Here is a 27,867-nt window from a genome sequence, read left to right on the forward strand (position 1 = left end):
TGTGACAAAACACCGTTCGTTTTACATGTTTTAAGACATAACTTATCAATTAACCTGACATCACATGAGTACGTCTGGAAGATACGCGATTCAGGATGCAAATTCGTCGTTTGTGATGTAAATACAGTTGTTTGTAAGTATTAAAATGTTTTGAGATTAGTTTTTAGTTGACATAGGCCTACATCACGTTAACATTATTTGTTTACATTATTATGTTGTTTAGGCGAGGTTTAGGAAGTTAGAGCCAGTGACTGGGGCGCTAGATTCTTTTTTTCCCGAAATTTTGACATAATTTATTGTCAAAATTTCGAAAAAAGGAATCTAGCGCCCCAGTCACTGGGTCTAGTGTAGGCTATTCGATTGTTTTCACTATCTACATGTAGGCAGCGTCAAGCTAGCACCGGATTCAGCACCGGATTCAGTGTCAAGCTAGTCTTGGCCCAAGACGATGGTGCTTGATTCTGGATAGTGTACTACGCGCGGTTGAATCGCCAAAGCGCGCCCGCCACGGTATGATTTAGTTACGTGGACGGCTCGAAATCTAGACTACACTCTGCAAGCTACCATCTTGCAGAGTGTAGAATCAAGCACCATCGTCTTGGGCCAAGACTAGTGTCACGCTAGCACCGGATTCAGCCTCACATTCACGCGCATACAAATTACTACGGTGTCTCAACAAGGCCATTTGCAAAATTTGTATAATACCAAAAAGGCCATTCAGAGTCAGAAAGGAGTTGTATTTCCTTTAGAACACTGAGACCTTTTGAGAGATTATTTCACCCAGAAAAGGATAAGGTTGAAAAAAGTCTCACTAGTGTAATCAGACGGATCGAACAATGTGTAATGCAAATGAAAAGAGCAATCTATGACAAAGGCACATATTAAGCTTTCTGAGGCCAAGGGTATTATTATTCAATAACATTGTACATAACTTAAAGAACCCATATCTCAAAAAGGACGCGGCAGAAACTGTTTAGAATCCAACATAATTTGGCTTATACTGTTCCCTACAAACCTGCAAAATTACAGGGTGGCTCACTGTGGATTTCTTATTTTACCGTCTGCCGGTATGGTTTGTTCCCCTTTCACTAAGAGACTGAGACTGTTTGCATTTTTAACATGAAGCGTTATAACTACAATAATCCATATCTCAGAAAGCACGTGGCAGAAATTGCTAATAAATCACTATTATAAACAAACCTTTTGCATTAGTTAAACATGGTGCGTAAATTTAATAATCTATGTTTTAAAAATCTTTATATATAAAAAACGACGCGACAGAAATTCTTTAAAATTCAATATTATGGAGGTGATATTGTTCCCTACAAACCTGCAAAATTACAGGGTGGCTCACAGGAGATTTGTCATTTTACTGACCATTACCGGTACGGTATTTTACCCAATTGCTAAAAAACAAACCTTTTGCATTTGTTAAACATGGTGCGTAAATTCAATAATCTATGTTTTAAAAATCTTTATATCTAAAGAAAACCACGCGGCAGAAATTGTTTAAAATTCAATATTATGGCGTTTATATTGATATCTACAAACCTGCAAAATTACAGGGTGGCTCACAGGGGATTTCTTATTTTACTGACCATTACCGGTACGGTATGTTACCCACTCGCTAAGAAACAAACCTTTTGCATATTGTTAAACATGGTGCGTAACTTCAAAAATCCATACTTTAAAAATCTATATATCTAAAGAATGACGTGGAAGAAATTGTTAAAAATTCTTTATTATCGAGTTTATATTGTTCCCTACAAACCTGCAAAATTACAGGGTGGCTCACAGGTGATTTCTTATTTTACTGACCATTACCGGTACGGTATGAATTACCCCCTCGCTAAGAAATAAATTTATTGCATTTTTAAACATGATGCGTAACTTCAAAAAGCCGTACTTTAAAAATCTTTATATCTAAAGAAAACCACGCGGCAGAAATTGTTTAAAATTCAATATTATGGAGTTTATATTGATATCTACAAACCTGCAAAATTACATGGTGGCTCACAGGGGATTTCTTATTTTACTGACCATTACCGGTACGGTATGTTACCCACTCGCTAAGAAACAAACCTTTTGCATATTGTTAAACATGGTGCGTAACTTCAATAATCTATGTTTTAAAAATCTTTATATCTAAAGAAAACCACGCGGCAGAAATTGTTTAAAATTCAATATTATGGAGTTGATATTGATATCTACAAACCTGCAAAATTACAGGGTGGCTCACAGGGGATTTCTTATTTTACTGACCATTACCGGTACGGTATGTTACCCACTCGCTAAGAAACAAACCTTTTGCATATTGTTAAACATGGTGCGTAACTTCAAAAATCCATACTTTAAAAATCTATATATCTAAAGAATGACGTGGAAGAAATTGTTAAAAATTCTTTATTATCGAGTTTTTATTGTTCCCTACAAACCCGCAAAATTACAGGGTGGCTCACAGGGGATTTCTTATTTTACTGACCATTACCGGTACGGTATGAATTACCCCCTCGCTAAGAAATAAACTTATTGCATTGTTAAACATGATGCGTAACTTCAAAAAGCCGTACTTTAAAAATCTATATATCTAAAGAACGACGTGGAAGAAATTGTTAAAAATTCTTTATTATCGAGTTTATATTGTTCCCTACAAACCTGCAAAATTACAGGGTGGCTCACAGGTGATTTCTTATTTTACTGACCATTACCGGTACGGTATGAATTACCCCCTCGCTAAGAAATAAATTTATTGCATTTTTAAACATGATGCGTAACTTCAAAAAGCCGTACTTTAAAAATCTTTATATCTAAAGAAAACCACGCGGCAGAAATTGTTTAAAATTCAATATTATGGAGTTTATATTGATATCTACAAACCTGCAAAATTACAGGGTGGCTCACAGGGGATTTCTTATTTTACTGACCATTACCGGTACGGTATGTTACCCACTCGCTAAGAAACAAACCTTTTGCATATTGTTAAACATGGTGCGTAACTTCAATAATCTATGTTTTAAAAATCTTTATATCTAAAGAAAACCACGCGGCAGAAATTGTTTAAAATTCAATATTATGGAGTTGATATTGATATCTACAAACCTGCAAAATTACAGGGTGGCTCACAGGGGATTTCTTATTTTACTGACCATTACCGGTACGGTATGTTACCCACTCGCTAAGAAACAAACCTTTTGCATATTGTTAAACATGGTGCGTAACTTCAAAAATCCATACTTTAAAAATCTATATATCTAAAGAATGACGTGGAAGAAATTGTTAAAAATTCTTTATTATCGAGTTTATATTGTTCCCTACAAACCTGCAAAATTACAGGGTGGCTCACAGGGGATTTCTTATTTTACTGACCATTACTGGTACGGTATGAATTACCCCCTCGCTAAGAAATAAATTTATTGCATTTTTAAACATGATGCGTAACTTCAAAAAGCCGTACTTTAAAAATTTATATATCTAAAGAACGACGCGGCAGAAATTTTTTAAAATTCTGTATTGTAACGATTCCGGGGTGGGGTATGGTTCTTATGAATTTAACCAAGCCGCCACTCTGGAATCTGAAGAAGTCACAGGGGAAGGATGAAATATAATATTGGGGGGATTGTCCTTAAACTCTACTGATGAGGCACATTGAAATAAATCAGTGTTTCAAACAGAGGGTTGACATTAACCGCAAGGAACTACACAGTGTGTATTTTATTCAATCATGTTCAATCACAAAATGTACATAGCGCCCTCTCTTGATTTAAACGGTATTAACTTAAGCTTCTGTAATCAATCAGTTCGCTGGTTCATTATTCGCACGCAGCAGTACATGGTAGCGTGGCTGCTCGTGTAGTAACTATCTAATGAGAATCGCCATTGATTAAAGTGAGTAGCATCGTTTTGCGTGTGTGTGTGTTTCTTGAATGGTCTTGAGTTCTTGACGTCTTGGATGGTCTTGAGTTCTTGAGGTCTTGAGGTCTTGAGGTCTTGAGGTCTTGAGGTCTTGAGGTCTTGAGGTCTTGAGGCCTTGAGTGGCGATCTCTAGTCTGGAAGCGACTGAGCCCCGAGCTCTGGTTTTCGTCTCCCTTTATGGCCTAGCAGACGTACGCGCTGCACTAAGCCAGAGAACCGATTGGTTAATTATAAGCGTTAAGAAAACAAATGTTAACACCTTTGGTAGCGTGCGCGCTAGCAGTTTGTAAGCGTGTGCGTAAAGTGCACGCGAACGCACAGCCCAATACGCACAACCAAATGTGTGAACACTAAATTTAGCTGAAGTTAAACTTACAATAATGGTGAATAAGCAAGACATTATAAATAAAGAGATAGCATTTAAGTTGTCTCAGCAACTCTATAATTAATTCTAAAACGCAAGGCAGTTTTCGCCACAGTATTATGGAGTTTATATTGTTCCCTACAAACCTGCAAAATTACAGGGTGGCTCACAGGGGATTTCTCATTTTACTGACCATTACCGGTACGGTATTTTACCCAATTGCTAAGAAACAAAACCTTTTGCATTTGTAAAACATGGTGCGTAAATTCAATAATCTGTGTTTAAAAAAACTTTATATATAAAAAACTACGCGACAGAAATTGTTTAAAATTAAATATTATGGAGTTTATATTGTTCCCTACAAACCTGCAAAATTACAGGGTGGCTCACTGGGGATTTCTTATTTTACCGTCTACTACCGGTACGGTTTGTTACCCACTCGCTAAGAAATAAACTTTTTGCATTGTAAAACATGGTGCGTAAATTCAAAAATCCATAATTTAAAAATCTTTATATCTAAAAATCCACGCAGCAGAAATTGTTTAAAATTCAATATTATGGAGTTTATATTGTTCCCTACAAACCTGCAAAATTACAGGGTGGCTCACTGGGGATTTCTTATTTTACAGACCATTACCGGTACGGTATGTTACCCACTCGCTAAGAAACAAACCTTTATATTGTTAAACATGGTGCGTGACTGCAAAAATCCGTACTTTAAAAGTCTATATATCTAAAAAAAACGACGTGGCAGAAATTGTTTTAAATTCAATATTATGGAGTTTTATTGTTCCCTACAAACCTGCAAAATTACAGGGTGGCTCACTGGGGATTTCTTATTTACTGACCACTACACTCGGTACGGTTTGTTAGACCTTTTGCGTAAAATGGCGCGTAACTTCAATAATCCATAGTTCTTTTGCAATCTGTTGTTCTCGGTAATGTGCGCCTGCTCAGAACTACGCAAACAATGGCAATTTACCTGCTGCATGCTTCCTTGCGCCTCAAAGTCTCCCATTACCTCTCACAGTTCTGCATATACTTGGTTCCAAGTCTTTGATCGTGGCTTTTTAGTCGTCCTTTTACCCGCTACAAACAGCGCCCTCTTGTGATCTTTCTTCGTCATTTAGCCTTCGAGTGCGTGATAGCTATAAATGTGGGGGCGTTTTTCGTGGCTCAGATGCAGAACAAATCTAAAACTTGAATCAAGTCTAAGTTCTGCAAGGTTTATGCATGCAGTGCGCGCTTCGTACACTAATGTTTATTTGAGAAAAGTAGGGTACAGTACATGAACACAATGGGTGCGTTCGATTAGCTTCCCCGGGTCGACCCCGGTGTGCTCATCCGGGTGGCGTATTTTATTTTATCCAGGACGAACGTGGGCAGATAATTACCCCAAGTTCGTCTTGGAAAAGTCGCATATTTTTTACCCACGTTCCACCTGAAAAAAAAACCCAAATACGCATCATCACGTCAGTGCACCTCGGGCGCCAGCCTCAAGTGACCCTATCCACAAGCGGGCACTTGGGGCTGACCCGAGGAGGTTTACGGACGTCACCAGGAGAAGGGTCATGTGATGATGCGGGTTGTTTTCCAGGTAGAACTTCACTGGCTTCCCGTTCGAAATCGAATTCAATTCAAAATTTTACTTATTGCACTTAAATCTCAAATCGGCTTAACCCCGTCTTACAATGCAAATTTTCCTGTACCTTACGCCCCCTCTCGCACTCTTCGTTCTTCTGCTAAGTCCTTTTTAACGTATTCCTAGAACTTCCTCGTGGTATGGCGATCGTGCCTTTTTCGCTTGTGCTCCTAAACATTGGAATGCTTTACCATCAGATGCTGTAGTTCTCTTCGATTGTTTAAAAACTTGCTGAAAACTCATTATTTTATTTAAATCCTCATACACTTAGCTCTTTAATACATGTATTGACAGTAGATTATTCATTGTATACTTTTTTCATTGTATTCTATATTTCTTATTTGTTGTATGTATTGTGTTTTGTTCTTCGCCTCAGAATAGGGTCTTATACTAGATAGATGGCGCATTAATGCATTATTATTATTAAAATGCATTATTATAACGTGATACATATCTGCACACGTTCGTCCTGGATTTTTGTTGTTTTTAAAGCCACTTGAATGAGCACACCGAGGTCGACCCCGGAAGCTAATCGAACGCACCAAACGTAACTTTCGACAAAAGATAAGGAAATAGTCAAAGTAATGGAAATTTTCTTTGCTTTGCGGTTCGTTCAGGCGCGCAGTGTTGAGTACCGTGCGCCATTGCTGTTGTGTGTAAATGTGCTTAGAAATCATGTTTCTTTTCACTCTTTATGGACACAAGATGTTTTCCTCAACGACTATCACATTTTCCAGGCAAAGCTTTTTCAGTAGCATCCAATATAGTGATTAAACGGCACATCACATTTGATAGCATTTAAAGAAGCAAAACGTCTGTTAAAAACCACAAATCAGCGTGACTTTTACACAATGGTAGGGACTACATTTTTTTTTGAGACTTCAACGAAAATTGTATATAGGGCCCACGGTGGTACTTTCGCCAGCACCACCTGGTAAGGCTTAGGTTGCTGCGAAAAACAGTTCTCACACACACAAAAGTAAGGTAGCCATTGGTTTCCTCTTTGGTTTCCTCAAGAACTCCAGTTGTTAATGTTTATTTCTAAAAAATGTGGGTGAATTTGTCAAAAAGAAATTTGCATTGTTTTCACACTGATCATTCAACAAGACATTTTATTATGAAAGTCAAATTTACAATTTGTTGCGCTTTTGAATCTTTGTTTGTAACAATTGCTTTAAGATGCTATTTTGTTTTTCATTGTTTTATGTTTTGTGTTGCGCATCCAGGCTCCTATATTATTAGTTGCGATAGCGTAACCCTCCTCCCGACGGCGGGAGGAGGGTTACATTATCGCAACTACTATATTATGGGCCAAACAAATGTTGTTGTTTTTTTTTTTTCCTGGAGGGGGAAATTTATTCAAGTTTCAAGGGCCAAACAAATGTACCGTATTATTATCGCAACTACTATATTATGGGCCAAACAAATGTTGTTGTTTTTTTTTTATCCTGGAGGGGGAAATTTATTCAAGTTTCAAGGGCCAAACAAATGTACCGTATTATTATTATTATTATTATTATTGCTATTGCTATTGCTATTGCTATTGCTATTGCTATTGCTATTGCTATTGCTATTGCTATTGCTATTGCTATTGCTATTGCTATTGCTATTGCTATTGCTATTGCTATTGCTATTGCTATTGCTATTGCTATTGCTATTGCTATTGCTATTGCTATTGCTATTGCTATTGCTATTGCTATTGCTATTGCTATTGCTATTGCTATTGCTATTGCTATTGCTATTGCTATTGCTATTGCTATTGCTATTGCTATTGCTATTGCTATTGCTATTGCTATTGCTATTGCTATTGCTATTGCTATTGCTATTGCTATTGCTATTGCTATTGCTATTGCTATTGCTATTGCTATTGCTATTGCTATTGCTATTGCTATTGCTATTGCTATTGCTATTGCTATTGCTATTGCTATTGCTATTGCTATTGCTATTGCTATTGCTATTGCTATTGCTATTGCTATTGCTATTGCTATTGCTATTGCTATTGCTATTGCTATTGCTATTGCTATTGCTATTGCTATTGCTATTGCTATTGCTATTGCTATTGCTATTGCTATTGCTATTGCTATTGCTATTGCTATTGCTATTGCTATTGCTATTGCTATTGCTATTGCTATTGCTATTGCTATTGCTATTGCTATTGCTATTGCTATTGCTATTGCTATTGCTATTGCTATTGCTATTGCTATTGCTATTGCTATTGCTATTGCTATTGCTATTGCTATTGCTATTGCTATTGCTATTGCTATTGCTATTGCTATTGCTATTGCTATTGCTATTGCTATTGCTATTGCTATTGCTATTGCTATTGCTATTGCTATTGCTATTGCTATTGCTATTGCTATTGCTATTGCTATTGCTATTGCTATTGCTATTGCTATTGCTATTGCTATTGCTATTGCTATTGCTATTGCTATTGCTATTGCTATTGCTATTGCTATTGCTATTGCTATTGCTATTGCTATTGCTATTGCTATTGCTATTGCTATTGCTATTGCTATTGCTATTGCTATTGCTATTGCTATTGCTATTGCTATTGCTATTGCTATTGCTATTGCTATTGCTATTGCTATTGCTATTGCTATTGCTATTGCTATTGCTATTGCTATTGCTATTGCTATTGCTATTGCTATTGCTATTGCTATTGCTATTGCTATTGCTATTGCTATTGCTATTGCTATTGCTATTGCTATTGCTATTGCTATTGCTATTGCTATTGCTATTGCTATTGCTATTGCTATTGCTATTGCTATTGCTATTGCTATTGCTATTGCTATTGCTATTGCTATTGCTATTGCTATTGCTATTGCTATTGCTATTGCTATTGCTATTGCTATTGCTATTGCTATTGCTATTGCTATTGCTATTGCTATTGCTATTGCTATTGCTATTGCTATTGCTATTGCTATTGCTATTGCTATTGCTATTGCTATTGCTATTGCTATTGCTATTGCTATTGCTATTGCTATTGCTATTGCTATTGCTATTGCTATTGCTATTGCTATTGCTATTGCTATTGCTATTGCTATTGCTATTGCTATTGCTATTGCTATTGCTATTGCTATTGCTATTGCTATTGCTATTGCTATTGCTATTGCTATTGCTATTGCTATTGCTATTGCTATTGCTATTGCTATTGCTATTGCTATTGCTATTGCTATTGCTATTGCTATTGCTATTGCTATTGCTATTGCTATTGCTATTGCTATTGCTATTGCTATTGCTATTGCTATTGCTATTGCTATTGCTATTGCTATTGCTATTGCTATTGCTATTGCTATTGCTATTGCTATTGCTATTGCTATTGCTATTGCTATTGCTATTGCTATTGCTATTGCTATTGCTATTGCTATTGCTATTGCTATTGCTATTGCTATTGCTATTGCTATTGCTATTGCTATTGCTATTGCTATTGCTATTGCTATTGCTATTGCTATTGCTATTGCTATTGCTATTGCTATTGCTATTGCTATTGCTATTGCTATTGCTATTGCTATTGCTATTGCTATTGCTATTGCTATTGCTATTGCTATTGCTATTGCTATTGCTATTGCTATTGCTATTGCTATTGCTATTGCTATTGCTATTGCTATTGCTATTGCTATTGCTATTGCTATTGCTATTGCTATTGCTATTGCTATTGCTATTGCTATTGCTATTGCTATTGCTATTGCTATTGCTATTGCTATTGCTATTGCTATTGCTATTGCTATTGCTATTGCTATTGCTATTGCTATTGCTATTGCTATTGCTATTGCTATTGCTATTGCTATTGCTATTGCTATTGCTATTGCTATTGCTATTGCTATTGTTATTGTTATTTTTTTTTTTTTTTGCAGAAATTTAATTTAGGAAAAATACAAGATGGTTTGTCGTGAGAGAGGAATTGCCTTTAGTTGGGTGTACTTTCTGGCTGTGTTCGTTCTTCATAACATTGGAGCAAGCTTTGCAGTTCTAACTATTGGTGGAGGCAATAGCAGTAACAGTCAACATTTACGTAAGTCAATTTCAGGCTTAACCAGTCCCTCAAAATCAAAAGAGAATTTATATTTTAGTTTGATGCAGATAAAAAAAGTTACGTTATTTCACAGTACTTTTACTAAAAGAATAAAATAATAAATCTTTTAACACACCTCAATTGCTTGTTCTGTATTCTGGTTGTCTGAAACACGGTCACGTCGGATGAACTAATATAGCCTAGTGATCGTGCGTGTGGGTTTTGTGGAATAGTGCCTGGCGAGTGACCAGTTACAGTGCCCTCTCTCATGCTCTTGACGTGAACAGTGAACTGCTGCAACTAAAAAACTTCCTTTCTTTTCCAAGTTGTTTTTCACTTTTAAGACTGAGGTGTGTTATAAAACACATATTGACTGGCATAATTCGGTGACTAGTGTACGTCGATTCCCTCTCGGGCCTATGAGTGACAAGAAGAGGGAAGTAGGTCGAAGGGAAGAATAGTATGATGTAAATGTTGACTTGAATTGAATTGATTACAGTTCCAGTTAGAGCAACCAACCTAACCTGCACGTCCAATAATTTCATGAACCCCTACTGCTGTTGGGTGAGCGGAGACAACGTAAATGCCACTGAGCTTTTACAACATAGGTTGAGTAACAGGTATGTATAACAGTGGTCTAGAAGTGCAAAGGTCATGGGTTCGAATCCCACCCGAGTAATTTGGGCAATTTTTATGACTGAATCATTTAGCATTGCATCAGGGGGGATCAGGTTGGCTCTTGGCTCTGAGGTTTCTTTCCCTGCCTTTCATTTTTGTGGCTTTTGGTGCGAGTCCCACCTCAGATCGGTGCCTTACATGTGGATTGGGTTTTCAGCTCCTATGATTATGTGGGTTCTCCTACTTTGGGTTTTCCTCCCATATCTAAAACTGGGCATTTCTTCTCGTTTCTTGCTAAATGTGCTGTTATTCAGGGATGTGTCACTCAGGGATGAGATTGTTCAGACTTTTGGCTGAATTCAGACTTTTTATGTCGGCCTGGTGAAGAAAATCATACACTAATTTTTTCCACACATAAAGAAATCCTGCTCATTGGTTCTACTTCTCTGGTGCTTTGGATACTGTTTCCAAAAGCTCCTTGGAATCTATAACCCCAGGGGTTACCAAACAGTAGAAATGGCATCATTTCAACCTACCTTTGAATTTGTATCCAAGTTTCAGACTTTTTTGTAAAGCAATGACTCTCACCCCTGATTATAATAAATAAATTCGGAAATAAATAAATAAATATCTGTAATAAGTTTAAGTTGTTATTGTTTGATAGTGAGGGCCACACATGGAAGACCGGGAATAAAACCAGTCGTTGTGAAGGAACCATATGCTGCACTCATGATCCAAGAAGATACAGCGGGTTTTATTACCAAGTCAACACTACAAACTCCTATGGCTCTGTCGCCTCAGACAGCTTGAGGTTCAGTCCTGAAAATGAAAGTAAGTAATTGTTGCGCACAATTAAACACTCTTGGATTTCTTTGTTTAAAGGGAAGTTACACGTTTGGTTATTACTCAAAACAAATATTAACTTAGAAACTGACTTGGTAACGAGCATTGGAGAGCTGTTGATAGTACAAATTATTGTGGGAAACAACTACCTCTGAAGTAACGTAGTTTTTGAGAAAGAGGTAATTTCTCACTAAAATAATATAAGACTTCTCGCTAGAAGTCTTTTATTCCTATCTGAAAGCACACTAATTCGTCCAACAAGGGTTGTTTTTCTTTCATCATTTTCTCGCAACTTCGATGACCGATTGAGCACAAATTTTCACAGGTTTGTTATTTTTGGCTTATGATGGGATACACCAAGTGAGAAGACTGGTCTTTGACAATTACCAAACATGTACCTTCCCTTTAAAGGATTTGGGTACCTTTTCAAAATGTCCATAGATTTACATTAAACTTACAGGGTTTGAAGATAATGATAGTGGAAAGCTTCCCTTCAAATATTACTTACTGAGGTGCTGTAGTTTTTGAGAAATGAGTAAAACAAAGACATGAAAATACGTTTGTAAATGATTGAAATAATTTTCATGACATTGTTTTACTCATTTCCCAAAAATTTTCAGGGAAGCTTCCTACTATCATTATCTTCAAACTGTGTAAGTTTAGCGTAAATCTGTGGACATTGTGTTTTTTGTCCTACTAAAGTTACATAGACCCTTTAAAGGCCGTTGGTAATTGTCAAAGACCAGTAGTGTATCCAGCATATATGCATAAAATAACAAATCTGGGAAAAGTTTGACTCGATTGTATCAAAGTTGCAATGAGAATAATGAAAGAAAAAACACTGTTGTTGCTCAAATTTGTGTGCTTTCAGATGCATTATAAAATGCATTGTAACCCTCTCTCAAAAACCATGTTACTTCAGAGGGAGCCGTTTTTCACAATATTTTATACTATCAACGGCTCCCCATTACTCGTTACCAAGTAAGGATTTATGCTAATAATTATTTTGAGTAATTACCAATAGTGCCCAGTGCCTTTAAATCACCAGTCAACATTTTTCTGCCAGCTTGGAAGTTATTGTTTAGCTCTGTGTGTAGAATTTGTATTGAAGTTAGGGTCATAGATTGGTGAACAAAACATTCATGACTGTGAAAACATACTTGTTGAGAAGCACTGACAGCTGTTTATCAAATGAACTAGTTTCAGAAAGGATTCCCTTCGAAGTAAATCATGTAGTTATATTATTTGGATATTTTTCCACTGAAAAAACATTTGAATCTATTCTAAGAAACGCTTCATATGAATGAATGAATTGTGTCTCAGATCTCTGAGGTTTGACTGAAAAATTAAATTTTCGTGGTGGCAAGTCAGAAATTTTCTATTTTTCGCCATTTTTTCTCACAAGATCGGAAAAAAAGAAGCATTTGTTACAGTGTCCTGGAAAGACCATTGTGTTGATATTGTTTCATAAAAAAATCCTAACTCCTGACCTTTGTCAACATAGACTCTGACCTCCGACCCCTGTTATGTAATGCTGCCCATTTTCTCCTGCACACAGCTGTACTTGGTCCACCTTACGATGTCAGGATAAGGAATAAGAGCCAATCTGTGCTTGAAATAACGTGGCATATCCCACCAGGAGATTCCATAGGCCACAATTTTGCAACAATGTTGAGGTACACAATCCAGTACAAATGGGAAGGTAAAAACCAAACATGGAAAGACGTAAAGGTAAGCGATTTCATTTTATTCTGGAACAGCAGGGCTTTATTTTTACACTGGACCACAGACCCGAGGCCAGTTGACTCATGACTGGTCAGTAGACTCATGACTGGTCAAGGGCAGCTGTCTTACAAGTGTTTTTCAATTGGATAGTACATGTAGAACCTAACTGTGTAGTATATCACAGCGGTTAAGAGCACCGAATTCAAACTCTAGTGTTTTTGATCAGCAGAGTGTGGGTTCGAATCCCCCAGCAGTGATACTTGTGTCCTTAAGAAAGACACTTAATCCATTGCTTCGTCCTTCGGATGGGACCTAAAGCCGTTGGTCCCATGTGTTGTGTAATGCATGTAAAAGTACCCAGTGCACTTATCAAAACGAGAAAATGGTGTTCCTGGCTGTGGCTGCTAACAGTAGCACCTTGTTCACCCTTATAAGGTGCTACATAATTGGGTCTCAGAACTCATAACTTCAATAACCTATCTTTCTGTACTAATGTCACTACTAAGCGCCTTGAGTACCTTGTTTGGTAGATAGGCCTACATGCGCTATGTAAGACTTTGATATTATCTCAAACAATGTCTTAATATGTGTTGACTTTCAGTTTGATGATAAACACCTTTCAATAGACCCATTGCATAACGCAAAACGCAACACTGATGCTGAGCTCATGCTCACGTTTTCTTGCACAAAGAACTGCAATCATTTGCCTCCCTTGACCCCAGTGAGGGCGCATTGAGGGCGTGTGACGTCACATGCAATGGGTCTATTCGATAGAGTAATGCCCATGAAGACAATTTGGATAAATCTTCTCTTACATGTACATGTACGCCGTGTGTCATTAGTGCTTGTTCGAATAAAAACAGTATGCATGTTGTAATATATCAACACTAGAGGGCGCTATTCCCACAACCCTTCTCAAGCCATGGGTTACTCTGTGTATCTGGAAGTTATGCTCTGTAAAGTTATCCACTTATTTCTTGGTGGCTGCGTAAGATACACGTTATTTCATCAGAGTAACTCATGGCTTGGTAACAAGGGTTGTGGGTATAGTGCCCTTTAGTGTTGATATATTACACATGTTAAACTGTTCAAGTCTTGTTTAAAACATTTTGAGCAACAATCCCTTTGGTCTTGTAGATTTCCCCCCCAATTTGTTTATACCTAATGGGTTAAACATCCCAGCGAACTGTGTTTTGATTTGATATATTTTTATTTTACAGGAAGTAATAACTTCATCGCGACTATATGGAACATACTCTCTTGTGGCTCTGACAGAACCATATGGTCTGTATTATGTGAGAATAAAAGCGTTCACCCAGTACAGGCCTGTACATCAGAGTCAATATTCAGAGGAAGCCAAACACCGCACATCAGAAATAGGTAAACAAATATAGCAACATTACAGAATTTTTTTTTGTTTTGCTTACAAAACAGTTGCTGGCAGTGTTAACAAGCACTTTATGTAATCCACCATCATTGACAAACCTGTAGAAGTTTGAGATTGATCGGCCATCTGGGTCACAAAAAGGCTAACTGTGCGTTAAACTCCAAACGAGAAATTCGTAATCACAATTGCCTTAAAAAAGGGCATCTACTCAAGGTATTTAATAACTCTACATTTGAATGACTGCATGCCCTGGGTAGTAATGTCTGAAATAACCAATGATGGTAGGCTGTTCCAAACCGTAACAGCTGCAGCAAACCGTAACAGCTGCAGGAAGGAAAGCCCTGTCAAAACTTTGTAGAGTTCTTGCTGCAGTCATTATCATTATCATTATCAATATCGTTATCGTTATCGTTATCGTTATCGTTATCGTTATCGTTATCGTTATCGTTATCGTTATCGTTATCGTTATCATTATCATTATTATTTAAGTTACCACTTTGTAGATTGAAGGGGACTCACTTCCCCCTTTAGACTGGCAATAGACTGTGCAAGTCTCGCGCATATTTGAACAACATATATATATAAAAGGGGGAAAAAATAAACAAAATAACAAAGAAAAACCGATGTTTGAACTTGACCTCAGGTCAGCTTCCTTGACAAAAATTAAGAATTTGTGCCCATCTCCGATCACGAAGCTTACGCAGTGGCTTGTTTTGGTCGAGCGGGGTGTATTAGTCCTTTCAATGGCCGTCCAAGCGTCGGCTTCCTCTTTAGACTGTGTCACGCGTAGTCTAACGCTCTTGCGACCATCGTGCATCCGCGTTCAAACCAGCTTTCAAAGTTTCACATTCAAGCATAGATTTACTAAAGGGGTTTAAAAAAATTTAAGATCAAATAAACATCCTTGTCCCAGAATTTTGATTTTGTCTTTACATAAACTGTGTAACCTATTAATTGAACATTTGTTTTAGAAGCTAAAACTAATTTAAACCAGCTGTAATCAGTATTTTTGTTGTTTAGATTCGGCATTAAGAATAGTTTAAAGCAAAGATTCGATTTTGTAAAACAAAGTTGTTTATTTGTCGTGTTTTCTCGCGCTGGTGACCGCGAGACTTGCACAGTCTATGGTCATCAGACAATCACAGTACAATAAATGTTATTTTCTTCTGGTTTCCACCTCTAGCCCCGAAGGTCCCGCCAAGCAATTTCCACTGCAAGGCAGACCCCAGCAGTGATGGAGAAACGAGGGTGGTCACTCTAACATGGGAGGTACGTTGTGCTCGTCAAACTGAAATCTGCACGAAAGTGTGGTGGTGTTTTATTGCACCTCTGCAGGTTTCTTAACTTCCAACTGTCACTATTTATAGGGACCGTCCCTACTTTGGAGACAGACTTTAGGGTCACAGGGTTTAAGTCGTCGTCCAATGACTCATGGCTGACCCTTTGTGACCCTGGTTATGATGGAGTTCCACTTCTGTCTATCCAGTGCAGATTGATACATGTATGCACATTTAAGTACTCTTTTGTTAATCCTGGCCAGCTTGAAATGGGTTGTCTCTGGCCCTAGTTCCCTGCTCTTCCCTCTCCACCATTTTTTCTTGTCCTCTCCCAATCTACCCTATGTACTCTCTCATCTGTTCTTCACATGTTTCTTGTTGTATCCAAACCTTATGTCAGTCATCATTATTCAGGACCAGTGCTTTAGTTGCCATTATTTAGCATGTATGCCTTTATGTAGTTCTGTTCAACATAATTTTTAATTTTGTTTCTCCTTTTACTATAATCTTATTTGCAATTACATGTATTGTTATTGTTCTTTATGAAATGGCTGAATAAATAATAATAATAATAATAATAATCCCAATGTCAAAAAATAGAGGAAGTCCCCGAGCTGAATATCTTGTAATACTAATATAATACTCACCTAAAAATAAGATATGAGTTTAGTAATGAAGCTGTCCTCTATAATAACTTATGACTGTGATCTTCATTTTCTGGATCTTACAAATGCCTGAATCCATTGAAATATTTTGTTACATGCCCATTTGTTTATTTGTGCACACACTCATAGACTTGAGGTGTGGGTGCTTAGACACAGATCTGGCCCCATGTCCCTATTTCTGACTGTGAGCAGATTTTGAGATTTTCTGACGTCTTGATGACTCGGCGTACTGAAGAATTCTGTGCTTACGGTGCCCTGTGATGCACATATAATTCTATTGTCTGTAAGCACAGAATTGCGTGGTAAGCAGAGCCATGAATTTGGGCCCTGGGCACATCTTCACAAAAAGCTGTTGAAGATTTATAAACATAAGACGTGTATCGATCTTAACTTAGCATCAACAGATGAGAATGTAAAGATCATTTCTAAACCCAATTTTCAGCTTATTGAAGTGTATTTTGTTCATGTCTGGGTTTTTTTTCTTCTTTTCGTAGCGCCAGAATGATACATTCAAATCCAACGGAGAAATACTTGGTTTTAATATCACTGTCAAACAAGGTCATGATATTAAGTCGTACTCAGTGGAACCCAACAAGACATCGCACATAATTCCTGGTAAGTTAATAATAATAATAATATTAAGACTTGTAATGCTCACATATTCACCCTGATGGGTGTTCAAGGCGCAGTAAAACCCCAAAAAACAAAACAAAGAAAAACAGACACAACAAAATTAGTCCTTGAAAACCTGTGACATAAGATAAGTTTTGAGAAGAGATTTGAATTTTGTGGTACAAAGACAAGATCTAAGATTAAGTGGTAGAGAGTTCCAGATGCGTGGGGCAGCTAAAGTTTTGTTTGAGTCACTTGTGAATGCTTGAGTATTGAAAAAGGTACTGATAAACACTCAGGGAGCGATTTTGTCCAGGAATTTTGCATAGTCTCCTGACGATGTTAAGTCTCCTGACAATTACTGGAGGAAGCTGGACGAAACGTTGAGACCAATAAGGAACTCACTCTGTGGTAGTGCACTTGGGCTAAATTAAAAGCAGTAGTCCCAGCCAATTTTCTACTTTCCGCCCAGGTAGTAGTTAAAAAAGTAAATCCAAAAAATCTACTCCTCGGTAGTAGAATACATAGCAAGACATTTCTCTAAAGAACAAACTCTACCTGGCAAGTAGACACTCACATGGTGTTACCACAAACCAAAAATATATTGATACCTCACTATGCCATTGGATGGTTAGTAAAACCCATATAATTTTGCATAGCAAAACAATAGCTTGAACTTATGTACACTGAATGCCAATATTGAGTAGTAGACCTAAATGGTGATTTTTGTGTACAACTGATACATTTTTTGTAGCATTTTGCTCTGCTATACAAGGGAAATCATGATACGTTGTGTGCTTGATCCCATTTGCCAACCTTGATCCCAATTGCAAACCTTGATCCCATTTGCCAACCTTGATCCCAATTGCAAACCTTGATCCCAATTGCCAACCGTGATCCCAATTGCCAACCGTGATCCTGATTGCCAACCTTGATCCCAATTGCCAACCTTGATCCCAACTGCCAACCTTGATCCCAACTGCCAACCTTGATCCCAATTGCAAACCTTGATCCCAAATGCAAACCTTGATCCCACTTGACAACCTTGATCCCACTTGATCTGATTCTGTATTTTGACGTGATTTCTCTACAGATCTTGATCCTTCGGCACATTATAAATTCAGCATACAGACTGTCAACTCAATGGGAGCATCCCCACAAGAAGACTGTAGCATTGATCCATTGCCAGGTGAGTCTTATCATTCTTGGGTTCTACTCTTTGTTTCTTCCATGATGGGGCTTAGCTCACTGGACTAAAGCTCTGGTGTTTCTGATCAGCAGAGTGTGGGGTTTGAGTACCAGATTTACGCTTTCTTTCATGTAGGCTTCATAGTGTTAGCTCAACGAATTCAAGCTCTGGTGTTTCGGATCAGCAGAGCGTGGGTTCAAGTCCCTGTTTTACAATTTCTTTCATAATGTAGGCTTTATAGTGTTAGCTCACCAAAATTCAAGCTCTGGTGTTTCTGATCAGCAGGGTGTGGGTTTGAGTCCCTGTTATACACTTTATTCTATGTTTGGGCTTTCAATTGCTAGCTCACCGGAATAAAGCTCTGGTGCTTCTAATCAGCAGAGTTTGGGTTCGAGTGCCTGTTTTACAATTTCTTTCATAATGTAGACTTTATAGTGTTAGCTCACCGTATTCAAGCTCTGGTGTTTCTGATCAGCAGGGTGTGGGTTTGAGTCCCTGTTATACACTTTATTCTATGTTTGGGCTTTCAATTGCTAGTTCACCGGAATAAAGCTCTGGTGTTTCTGATCAGCAGAGTTTGGGTTCGAGTGCCTGTTTTATGTTTCTTTCTTGTAGACTTTATAGTGTTAGCTCACCGAATTCAAGCGCTGGTGTTTCTGATCAGCAGAGTGTGGGTTCGAGTCCCTGTTTTATACTTTATTCCATAGTTGGGCCTCAGAGTTCTAGCTCATGGCACTTAAGCTCTGGTGTTTCTGATCAGCAGAGTGTGGGTTCAAGTCCCTGTTTTACGCTTTCTTTCTTGTAGGCTTTATAGTGTTAGCTCACCGAATTCAAGCTCTGGTGTTTCTGATCAGCAGAGTGTGGGTTCGAGTCCCTGTTTTACACTTTATTCCATAGTTGGGCCTCAGAGTGCTAGCTCATGGCACTTAAGCTCTGGTGTTTCTGATCAGCAGAGTGTGGGTTCGAGTCCCTGTTTTATACTTTATTCCATAGTTGGGCCTCAGAGTTCTAGCTCATGGCACTTAAGCTCTGGTGTTTCTGATCAGCAGGGTGTGGGTTCGAGTCCCTGTTTTATACTTTATTCCATAGTTGGGCCTCAGAGTGCTAGCTCATGGCACTTAAGCTCTGGTGTTTCTGATCAGCAGAGTGTGGGTTCCAGTCCCTGTTTTACACTTTATTCCATAGTTGGGCCTCAGAGTGTTAGCTCATGGCACTCAAGCTCTGGTGTTTCTGATCAGCAGAGTGTGGGTTCCAGTCCCTGTTTTACACTTTATTCCATAGTTTGGCCTCAGAGTGCTAGCTCATGGCACTTAAGCTCTGGTGTTTCTGATCAGCAGAGTGTGGGTCCAGTCCCTGTTTTAAACTTTATTCCATAGTTGGGCCTCAGAGTGTTAGCTCATGGCACTTAAGCTCTGGTGTTTCTGATCAGCAGGGTGTGGGTTCGAGTCCCTGTTTTATACTTTATTCCATAGTTGGGCCTCAGAGTGCTAGCTCATGGCACTTAAGCTCTGGTGTTTCTGATCAGCAGAGTGTAGGTTCGAGTCCCTGTTTTATACTTTATTCCATAGTTGGGCCTCAGAGTGCTAGCTCATGGCACTTAAGCTCTGGTGTTTCTGATCAGCAGAGTGTGGGTTCCAGTCCCTGTTTTACACTTTATTCCATAGTTGGGCCTCAGAGTGCTAGCTCATGGCACTTAAGCTCTGGTGTTTCTGATCAGCAGAGTGTAGGTTCGAGTCCCTGTTTTATACTTTATTCCATAGTTGGGCCTCAGAGTGCTAGCTCATGGCACTTAAGCTCTGGTGTTTCTGATCAGCAGAGTGTGGGTTCCAGTCCCTGTTTTACACTTTATTCCATAGTTGGGCCTCAGAGTGCTAGCTCATGGCACTTAAGCTCTGGTGTTTCTGATCAGCAGAGTGTAGGTTCGAGTCCCTGTTTTATACTTTATTCCATAGTTGGGCCTCAGAGTGCTAGCTCATGGCACTTAAGCTCTGGTGTTTCTGATCAGCAGAGTGTGGGTTCCAGTCCCTGTTTTACACTTTATTCCATAGTTGGGCCTCAGAGTGCTAGCTCATGGCACTTAAGCTCTGGTGTTTCTGATCAGCAGAGTGTGGGTTCGAGTCCCTGTTTTATACTTTATTCCATAGTTGGGCCTCAGAGTGCTAGCTCATGGCACTTAAGCTCTGGTGTTTCTGATCAGCAGAGTGTAGGTTCGAGTCCCTGTTTTATACTTTATTCCATAGTTGGGCCTCAGAGTGCTAGCTCATGGCACTTAAGCTCTGGTGTTTCTGATCAGCAGAGTGTGGGTTCCAGTCCCTGTTTTACACTTTATCCCATAGTTGGGCCTCAGAGTGCTAGCTCATGGCACTTAAGCTCTGGTGTTTCTGTTTAGCAGAGTGTGGGTTCAATTCACGATTTTATTCCGTGTTGAGGCTTTATAGTGCTAGCTCACCAGACTTGACCTCTGGTGTTACGATCAGCGAAGTGGTTCAAGTCAGGTTCTGACACACATGTTCTGATTGAGTTCTAGTCGACAAAATTGACAAACCAGTAGACCTCTGATGTTTCTGATCAGCAAAGTGTAGGTTCAAGTCCCTGTTTTACGCTTTCTTTCTTGTAGGTTTTATAGTGTTAGCTCACTGAATTCAAGCTCTGGTGTTTCTGATCAGCAGAGTTCTAGTCGACAAAAATCGACAAACCAGTAGACCTTTTTTCTTTTCTTTTTTCATGCATTGCAGCGGCTCCAGTCAGCTTTATTCCAGTCCTCATTGCTTGTGGCTTAACTATCGGCTTGATCATCTCATTGGTTTGCATCTACCAAAGGGTTAAGAAGTCCATGACTAGGTTTCCAGACATTCAAATTCGCTCACAACTAACTGTAAGTATTTCTGTTTGATTGATAAATATGTGACCCGCTACGTGAAAATGAGTCAGATGTTGACAATTTCAAGAATTGAGTTGTATGCATGGCTGGAAAGAACACACCAGCAGCAGTAATTTGGTATAAGTCTAAGCTTTGGGGTGTGTCGCGTTGCTGAGTTACTCCAGTTTGAAATTAGCATATACAAAACCTTTTCTGCAAAACGAATTACAAGTAAAGTGATGTTTTAAACTACCATTGCGCGCAAAAGGATACAAATAAGACATTAGTATGATCACAAAATTGTTGTTTTCATAGCCTTAAGGTAAGTGTTCTCAAGGTTAACCATGCAAATAAAGATCTTAAAAAGATTTTGTTTTTTCCACATTAAAAAACTGTCCATAACTTAATAATGCATTGGGCGACATCTGACTCATTTTCACGTAGTGGGTCACATTTTTAAAAAGGCTTGGTTCTTGGTTTGTAGATCAAATGAAGCTTCATGTTGTGAGTTAAAACAAAAAGTTGGTTTGAATTTGATGATTGTTTTATCTTTCTATTGCTTTTAGGGGCTTCAATGTTTTCTTTGCATGATAGTTATATGCAGATCAAATGTTAAAGGGAAGACAACTTTGGTAATTGTCAAAGACCAGTGTTCTCACTTGGTGTACCTCATCATGAGCATAAAATAACAAGCCTGTGAAAATTTGGGCTCAATTGGTAATCGAAGTTGCAAGAAAATGATAAAAGAAAAACACCCTTGTTGGATGAATTTGTGTGTTTTCATATAAGAATAAGACTTCTAGCTAGTCTTTTATTATTTTAGTGAGAAATTACCTCTTTCTCAAAAACTACGTTACTTCAGAGGGAGTCGTTTCCTACAATGTTTTTTATACTTTCAACAGCTCTCCAATGCTCTAAACCAAGTCAGTTTTCAAGTTAATATTTGTTTTGAGTAATTACCAAACGTGTACCTTCCCTTTAATGTATGATGTGGTCATCTAAAGAGACAAAAGTCATCTGTGCTTTTGAAAAATTTTGTTTGTTTTTCCCTTCCACAGACTGACAATTTGTACTCCGCAAACACAACAAACAGAGAAACAGAAATCTTTGATGACTTGATTCCACATGGATTGTTTGTCAATTTGGTTCCGGAGGACGGAGTGATGACCAACGGATTTGACATCATCGACAAACCAAGAAAGATCGAAGTGTCCGGAGATACAATCAAAATGCACACCTTTGAAAGTCAGCCTCTGCTGCCAGGATTCAGGGACATGCGGTCAAGGAGCGGAGAGTTTTGTTTTGATGAGTATGGCGGTGGTGGTCTGGCAAGTAGCCCTGTCTCTGTAGGTAGCGGTGGAAGCTACTTGCCTGTCAGGAATGATGACATGGCCTACCAAACAATGACCAAAGATGGGTTGTCACCAGTGAAAAAGGAAGACCCAAAAGGTGCTATAGGAGGAGGCTTTCATGGCTTTCAGGAGCTGCACCCACGCCCCGAGGATGCCGGTTGTGAAGAAGGCGCTTCAATGGATGCATACACACGAATGGCTGCTTTACTACCTACTCACGGGGCAGGGGGTAAGCAGAGGGGTACACCTACCAAGTTTGGTGGAAAGAGACATCCAAAAGAAAGCGCCCCGGTCAGTGAAGACAATGCTGCATACACCATCGATGGTAGCTACACCATCGATGGTAGCGTAGCCAACAACACCCAGCAAGGCTTTGCCGCACGGTCAGCTTCTCAAGATGATTTAGATGCCCCTTATGTACTGGGAACGAATCCAACAGAATCCTACAGCCAGGTTGGACTGCGGGACAGAGCAAATCACCCGTCTCCGCTCAATCCTCGATTTCAAAATCAGGCGACGGGAGGCTTAGGACCTCATGATGAGTATCTGAGGATGGGAATTAACCCATCAGATCAGCATCAAGCCGAGAATGAAGACAGTGATTTTGAGGATTCCCCGTTTATCTTAAATGATGATATTCTGCAAAATATTCCTCGACCAGATTTGCTACAGATCAGTCCCAACTTGAACCACACTGCTTCACCATTAATGGCACTGTCGCCCAGAGACACTACCATGGGCCTCGATGCTTTACTTATACCTAGTTTTATGAGAACGGCATCGCCGAACGACGATGTCCCCTTACATTATGTAACTGTCCAAGGCGATTCGGAAAGTCTTGACCAGGAAGATGCTGAGACGGAGCAAGACGGGGACGGGTATGTGACCCAAGGACTGATACCCGAAGGGGATGGGTATGTGACCCAAGGAAGGATACTCGAAGGGGATCATGTGGCCCAAGGAAGGATACCCGAAGGGGACGGGTATGTAACCCAAGGAATGATACCCGAAGGGAATGGGTATGTGACCCAAGGAATGATACCCGAAGGAAGGATACCCGAAGGGAATGGGTATGTGACCCAAGGAATGATACCCGAAGGAAGGATACCAGAAGGGGATGGGTATGTGACCCAAGGAAGGATACCCGAAGGGGATCATGTGGCCCAAGGAAGGATACCCGAAGGGGACGGGTATGTAACCCAAGGAATGATACCCGAAGGGAATGGGTATGTGACCCAAGACATGATACCCGAAGGAAGGATACCCGAAGGGAATAGGTATGTGACCCAAGGAATGATACCCGAAGGAAGGATACCAGAAGGGGATGGGTATGTGACCCAAGGAAGGATACCCGAAGGGGATCATGTGGCCCAAGGAAGGATACCCGAAGGGGACGGGTATGTAACCCAAGGAATGATACCTGAAGGGAATGGGTATGTGACCCAAGGAATGATACCCGAAGGAAGGATACCCGAAGGGAATAGGTATGTGACCCAAGGAATGATACCCGAAGGAAGGATACCAGAAGGGAATGGGTATGTTACCCAAGGAATGATACCCGAAGGGAATGGGCTTGTGACCCAAGGAATGATACCCAAAGAGAATGGGTATGTGACCCAAGGAGTGATACCCGAAGGGAATGAAGGAATGATACCTGAAGGGAATGGGTATGTGACCCAAGGAGTGATACCCGAAGGGAATGGGCTGGTGACCCAAGGAATGATACCTGAAGGGAATGGGTATGTGACCCAAGGAATGATACCCGAAGGGAATGGTTATGTTACCCAAGGAGTGATACCCGAAGGGAATGGGCTTGTGACCCAAGGAATGATACCCGAAGGGAATGGGTATGTGACCCAAGGAATGATACCCGAAGGGAATGGGTATGTGACCCAAGGAATGATACCTGAAATTCAAAACCCACGGACTGACAATAGAAATGCTTTGACCGCTACACCTAATCTTCATTCTGACTATGTTGATCAAAAGCAACTTAATAGCTTTCCCATGCCACAAGCAGAAGCGTTCCCCGTCGCAAACAACCACCCTCAACATGCCCCGAGTCCTAACGATTACGTCACCCCAGAACAGGTGTTTGATATTGTATCGTCACCCGGTCCAGCGTCGAACACCCCTGACGTCACCTCCACGAATAGTAACAACAACTTTGAAGGAAGCAGCAACGGCGAACAATCAGATGATGACACCAACGACGCTAGCGAATTTATGATCCAAGGAAATGACATTACAACCCAGAACCGACCCAATGATGACCAGGTCGTTGCTAACTCAACCCATACGACTAGTGTTGTCCCCGATCAGATCCCTTTCCTTTCTCCTCTTAGTCAACCCCTAAATGTCACCAATGGTGATTTCAGCTTAAACGGGGGCGACTTGACTCATGGGCTTGATCTTGAGCTGACAGGCGGGGAAGAGGTTGATGCAACCCATGTTGATCAACAGAGTGGCAAACAGGGTGATGCAAAGGGTGAGAGACAGGACTCCGATGGTGGCTACGTTACCCATGATGAAATGCAGAACATTGCCAGGGTAGCAAGTCCAACTTCATAAAGCAGGTATCAACTCTGTATATTAAAGTACATCAAAGCTGGTCTTATACATTATCGTTATATTTAAAAGTTGATGGTGCTTAAACCCAAAAGTATTTTCACATACTTGTTTTTGGAAGAAGCAAATTTATACCCACATGTGCCGATATTATTCATGCAGTTAATATATGTATTTCAAATAAATACAGTAAGCTTATTTTTATGATGAATTTAAGGCTTTTAAAGATATTTAGTTCTTTACCAAGTCTGATTTTTTGGCTGATTTGACTCAAAAGGTTAGATTTACATGTAAATTTGTAATGCTTTTTTTGTAATGCTTATTTTTTATCAATCAATGGGGGTGCCACTCAGAAGCCATGTAACTGTTAAATGCCGTATACCCAGTGATCACACAAGAAGTTTACGATACAACCTTAACAACAGCAGCCAGGGATCACCTTTAAGGGAATGCGACTTTCTATTTCAGATATCAAATAAAAACAAACGGGGACACTGACCGGGTAATTTTAAAAACAATTTGGGGGTTGAACAAAGACAAATTTTAACTATTAACGACCTCGCCTGCCATTAATCATGGAGGTCGATGGTTCAAATCAAGCTGAAGTTATTTTTCTTTGTTCAACCCAAAGGAGTTTTAGATGGGCGTTTTTTCTTTCATTACTCTCTTCTCTTGCAACATTATTCTCTTGCAAATTTTCGCAGACTTGTTATTTTATGCATATAACACTATAATAATAATAATAATAATAATAATAATAATAATAATAATAATAATAATAATAATAATAATAATAATGATAATGATAATAATAATAATAATGATAATGATAATGATAATGATAATGATAATGATAATGATAATGATAATGATAATGATAATGATAATGATAATGATAATGATAATGATAATGATAATGATAATGATAATGATAATGATAATGATAATGATAATGATAATGATAATGATAATGATAATGATAATGATAATGATAATGATAATGATAATGATAATGATAATGATAATGATAATGATAATGATAATGATAATGATAATGATAATGATAATGATAATGATAATGATAATGATAATGATAATGATAATGATAATGATAATGATAATGATAATGATAATGATAATGATAATGATAATGATAATGATAATGATAATGATAATGATAATGATAATGATAATGATAATGATAATGATAATGATAATGATAATGATAATGATAATGATAATGATAATGATAATGATAATGATAATGATAATGATAATGATAATGATAATGATAATGATAATGATAATGATAATGATAATGATAATGATAATGATAATGATAATGATAATGATAATGATAATGATAATGATAATGATAATGATAATGATAATGATAATGATAATGATAATGATAATGATAATGATAATGATAATGATAATGATAATGATAATGATAATGATAATGATAATGATAATGATAATGATAATGATAATGATAATGATAATGATAATGATAATGATAATGATAATGATAATGATAATGATAATGATAATGATAATGATAATGATAATGATAATGATAATGATAATGATAATGATAATGATAATGATAATGATAATGATAATGATAATGATAATAATAATGATAATAATAATAATAGTAATATTTAACAGTTTTTATATAGCGCTTTTGAAAGCGAGATACACCAAGTGCTTGGTGACCTGTGCCCAATTTCATAGAGCTGCTAAGCACAAAAACTTGCTTAGCATGAAATTTTTGCCTTTATAAAAACAGGATTACCAAGCAAATTTTCACTTGATTTTCAGGATAAGCAAACAACAGCTGAATACCAGTAACAAGCAGTATCCAACAAATAGAAATTTGGTTGGTAATCCTGTTTTTATCGAGGCAAAAATGTCATGCTAAGCAAGTTTTTGTGCTTAGCAACTCTATTAAATTTCGGCCCTGGGCTTTTGCTGATGTGCCCTCTGCAAAGTCACAGAAGAAGACTCTTCAAGAACAAAATTCAAAGCCTGATAATGTTAGAATGTTTATTATTTTTTCCCATAAATTGACACAAGTCCCAAAAGGTGTTCTATGTTACTTTAACTTAATGATATTATATCATGGCAAAATAGGACACAAATTTCAAACACAGATATCGTGGTTTGAAATATTTTGCAGCTATTTCTTGAAGGCTCAATACCTCTCTTTGTAAAATCTTTTCACATTTTGAAAATATCTCCTATTGTAATGTTACTAATGTATATAGTGCTAAACACACATCAGTGTATGGGTAAAAACAATAGTAATCTCCAACTCATGCAAAGTTATATACATCTGAAATGTTACCATTAAAAAGCTTCAAATGTAAAACAATAATAGTTTGTCCATTATGATCCTTCGGCTCTATCTACTAACAACGGCCAGCCATCAACAAAGATCATGTAGGGAAGTCGGGGTCATTACACTATTCATCATCATCATCATACTTCGTCCTTTGACGGAAAAGTAGAAGCAGCTATGATGCAATGGTGCCAGGTTGCTTTATCCCCTCACTATTATTCTCATTAATACAAATATATTTCTTTAAATAAACAAATAAAAAACTTTTCAAAACACACAAAAACAAAAAAAAATCTCTCTTGCCGTTGTATTTTTTAGAAATTGTCTACAAATTATGTTCCTTACACTGTTAAACTTTTGTGTAGCACCTTGTATCTTACACACATTTAACCTTTACATATTTTTCAAGAACCAGACTACGTTTGAAGAGCTTAAAAAATTAACATATACATGTACTTTGGTTGGTGGTCGGTTTTAAGCTTTTACCAATGTGT

The 27,867-nt window shown here is 38.2% G+C and overlaps 1 protein-coding gene across 1 annotated transcript; it reads left to right on the forward strand.

Annotated features, from left to right (window-relative positions):
• Nucleotides 1-25,740, forward strand: LOC139946041 (uncharacterized). Its single transcript, XM_071943626.1, has 12 exons — nt 1-133; nt 9,773-9,930; nt 10,430-10,550; nt 11,213-11,379; nt 12,950-13,122; nt 14,337-14,496; nt 15,687-15,772; nt 16,940-17,060; nt 18,151-18,246; nt 20,982-21,121; nt 22,165-24,082; nt 24,179-25,740. The coding sequence occupies exons 2-12, from the start codon at nt 9,798-9,800 to the stop codon at nt 25,027-25,029; spliced, it is 3,966 nt and encodes a 1,321-aa protein (XP_071799727.1). The 5' UTR covers nt 1-133; nt 9,773-9,797; the 3' UTR covers nt 25,030-25,740.
• The last annotated feature ends 2,127 nt before the right edge of the window (nt 25,741-27,867 follow it).

This window comes from Asterias amurensis, chromosome 13 (assembly GCF_032118995.1).
Source record: "Asterias amurensis chromosome 13, ASM3211899v1".
Lineage (NCBI taxonomy): Eukaryota > Metazoa > Echinodermata > Asteroidea > Forcipulatida > Asteriidae > Asterias > Asterias amurensis.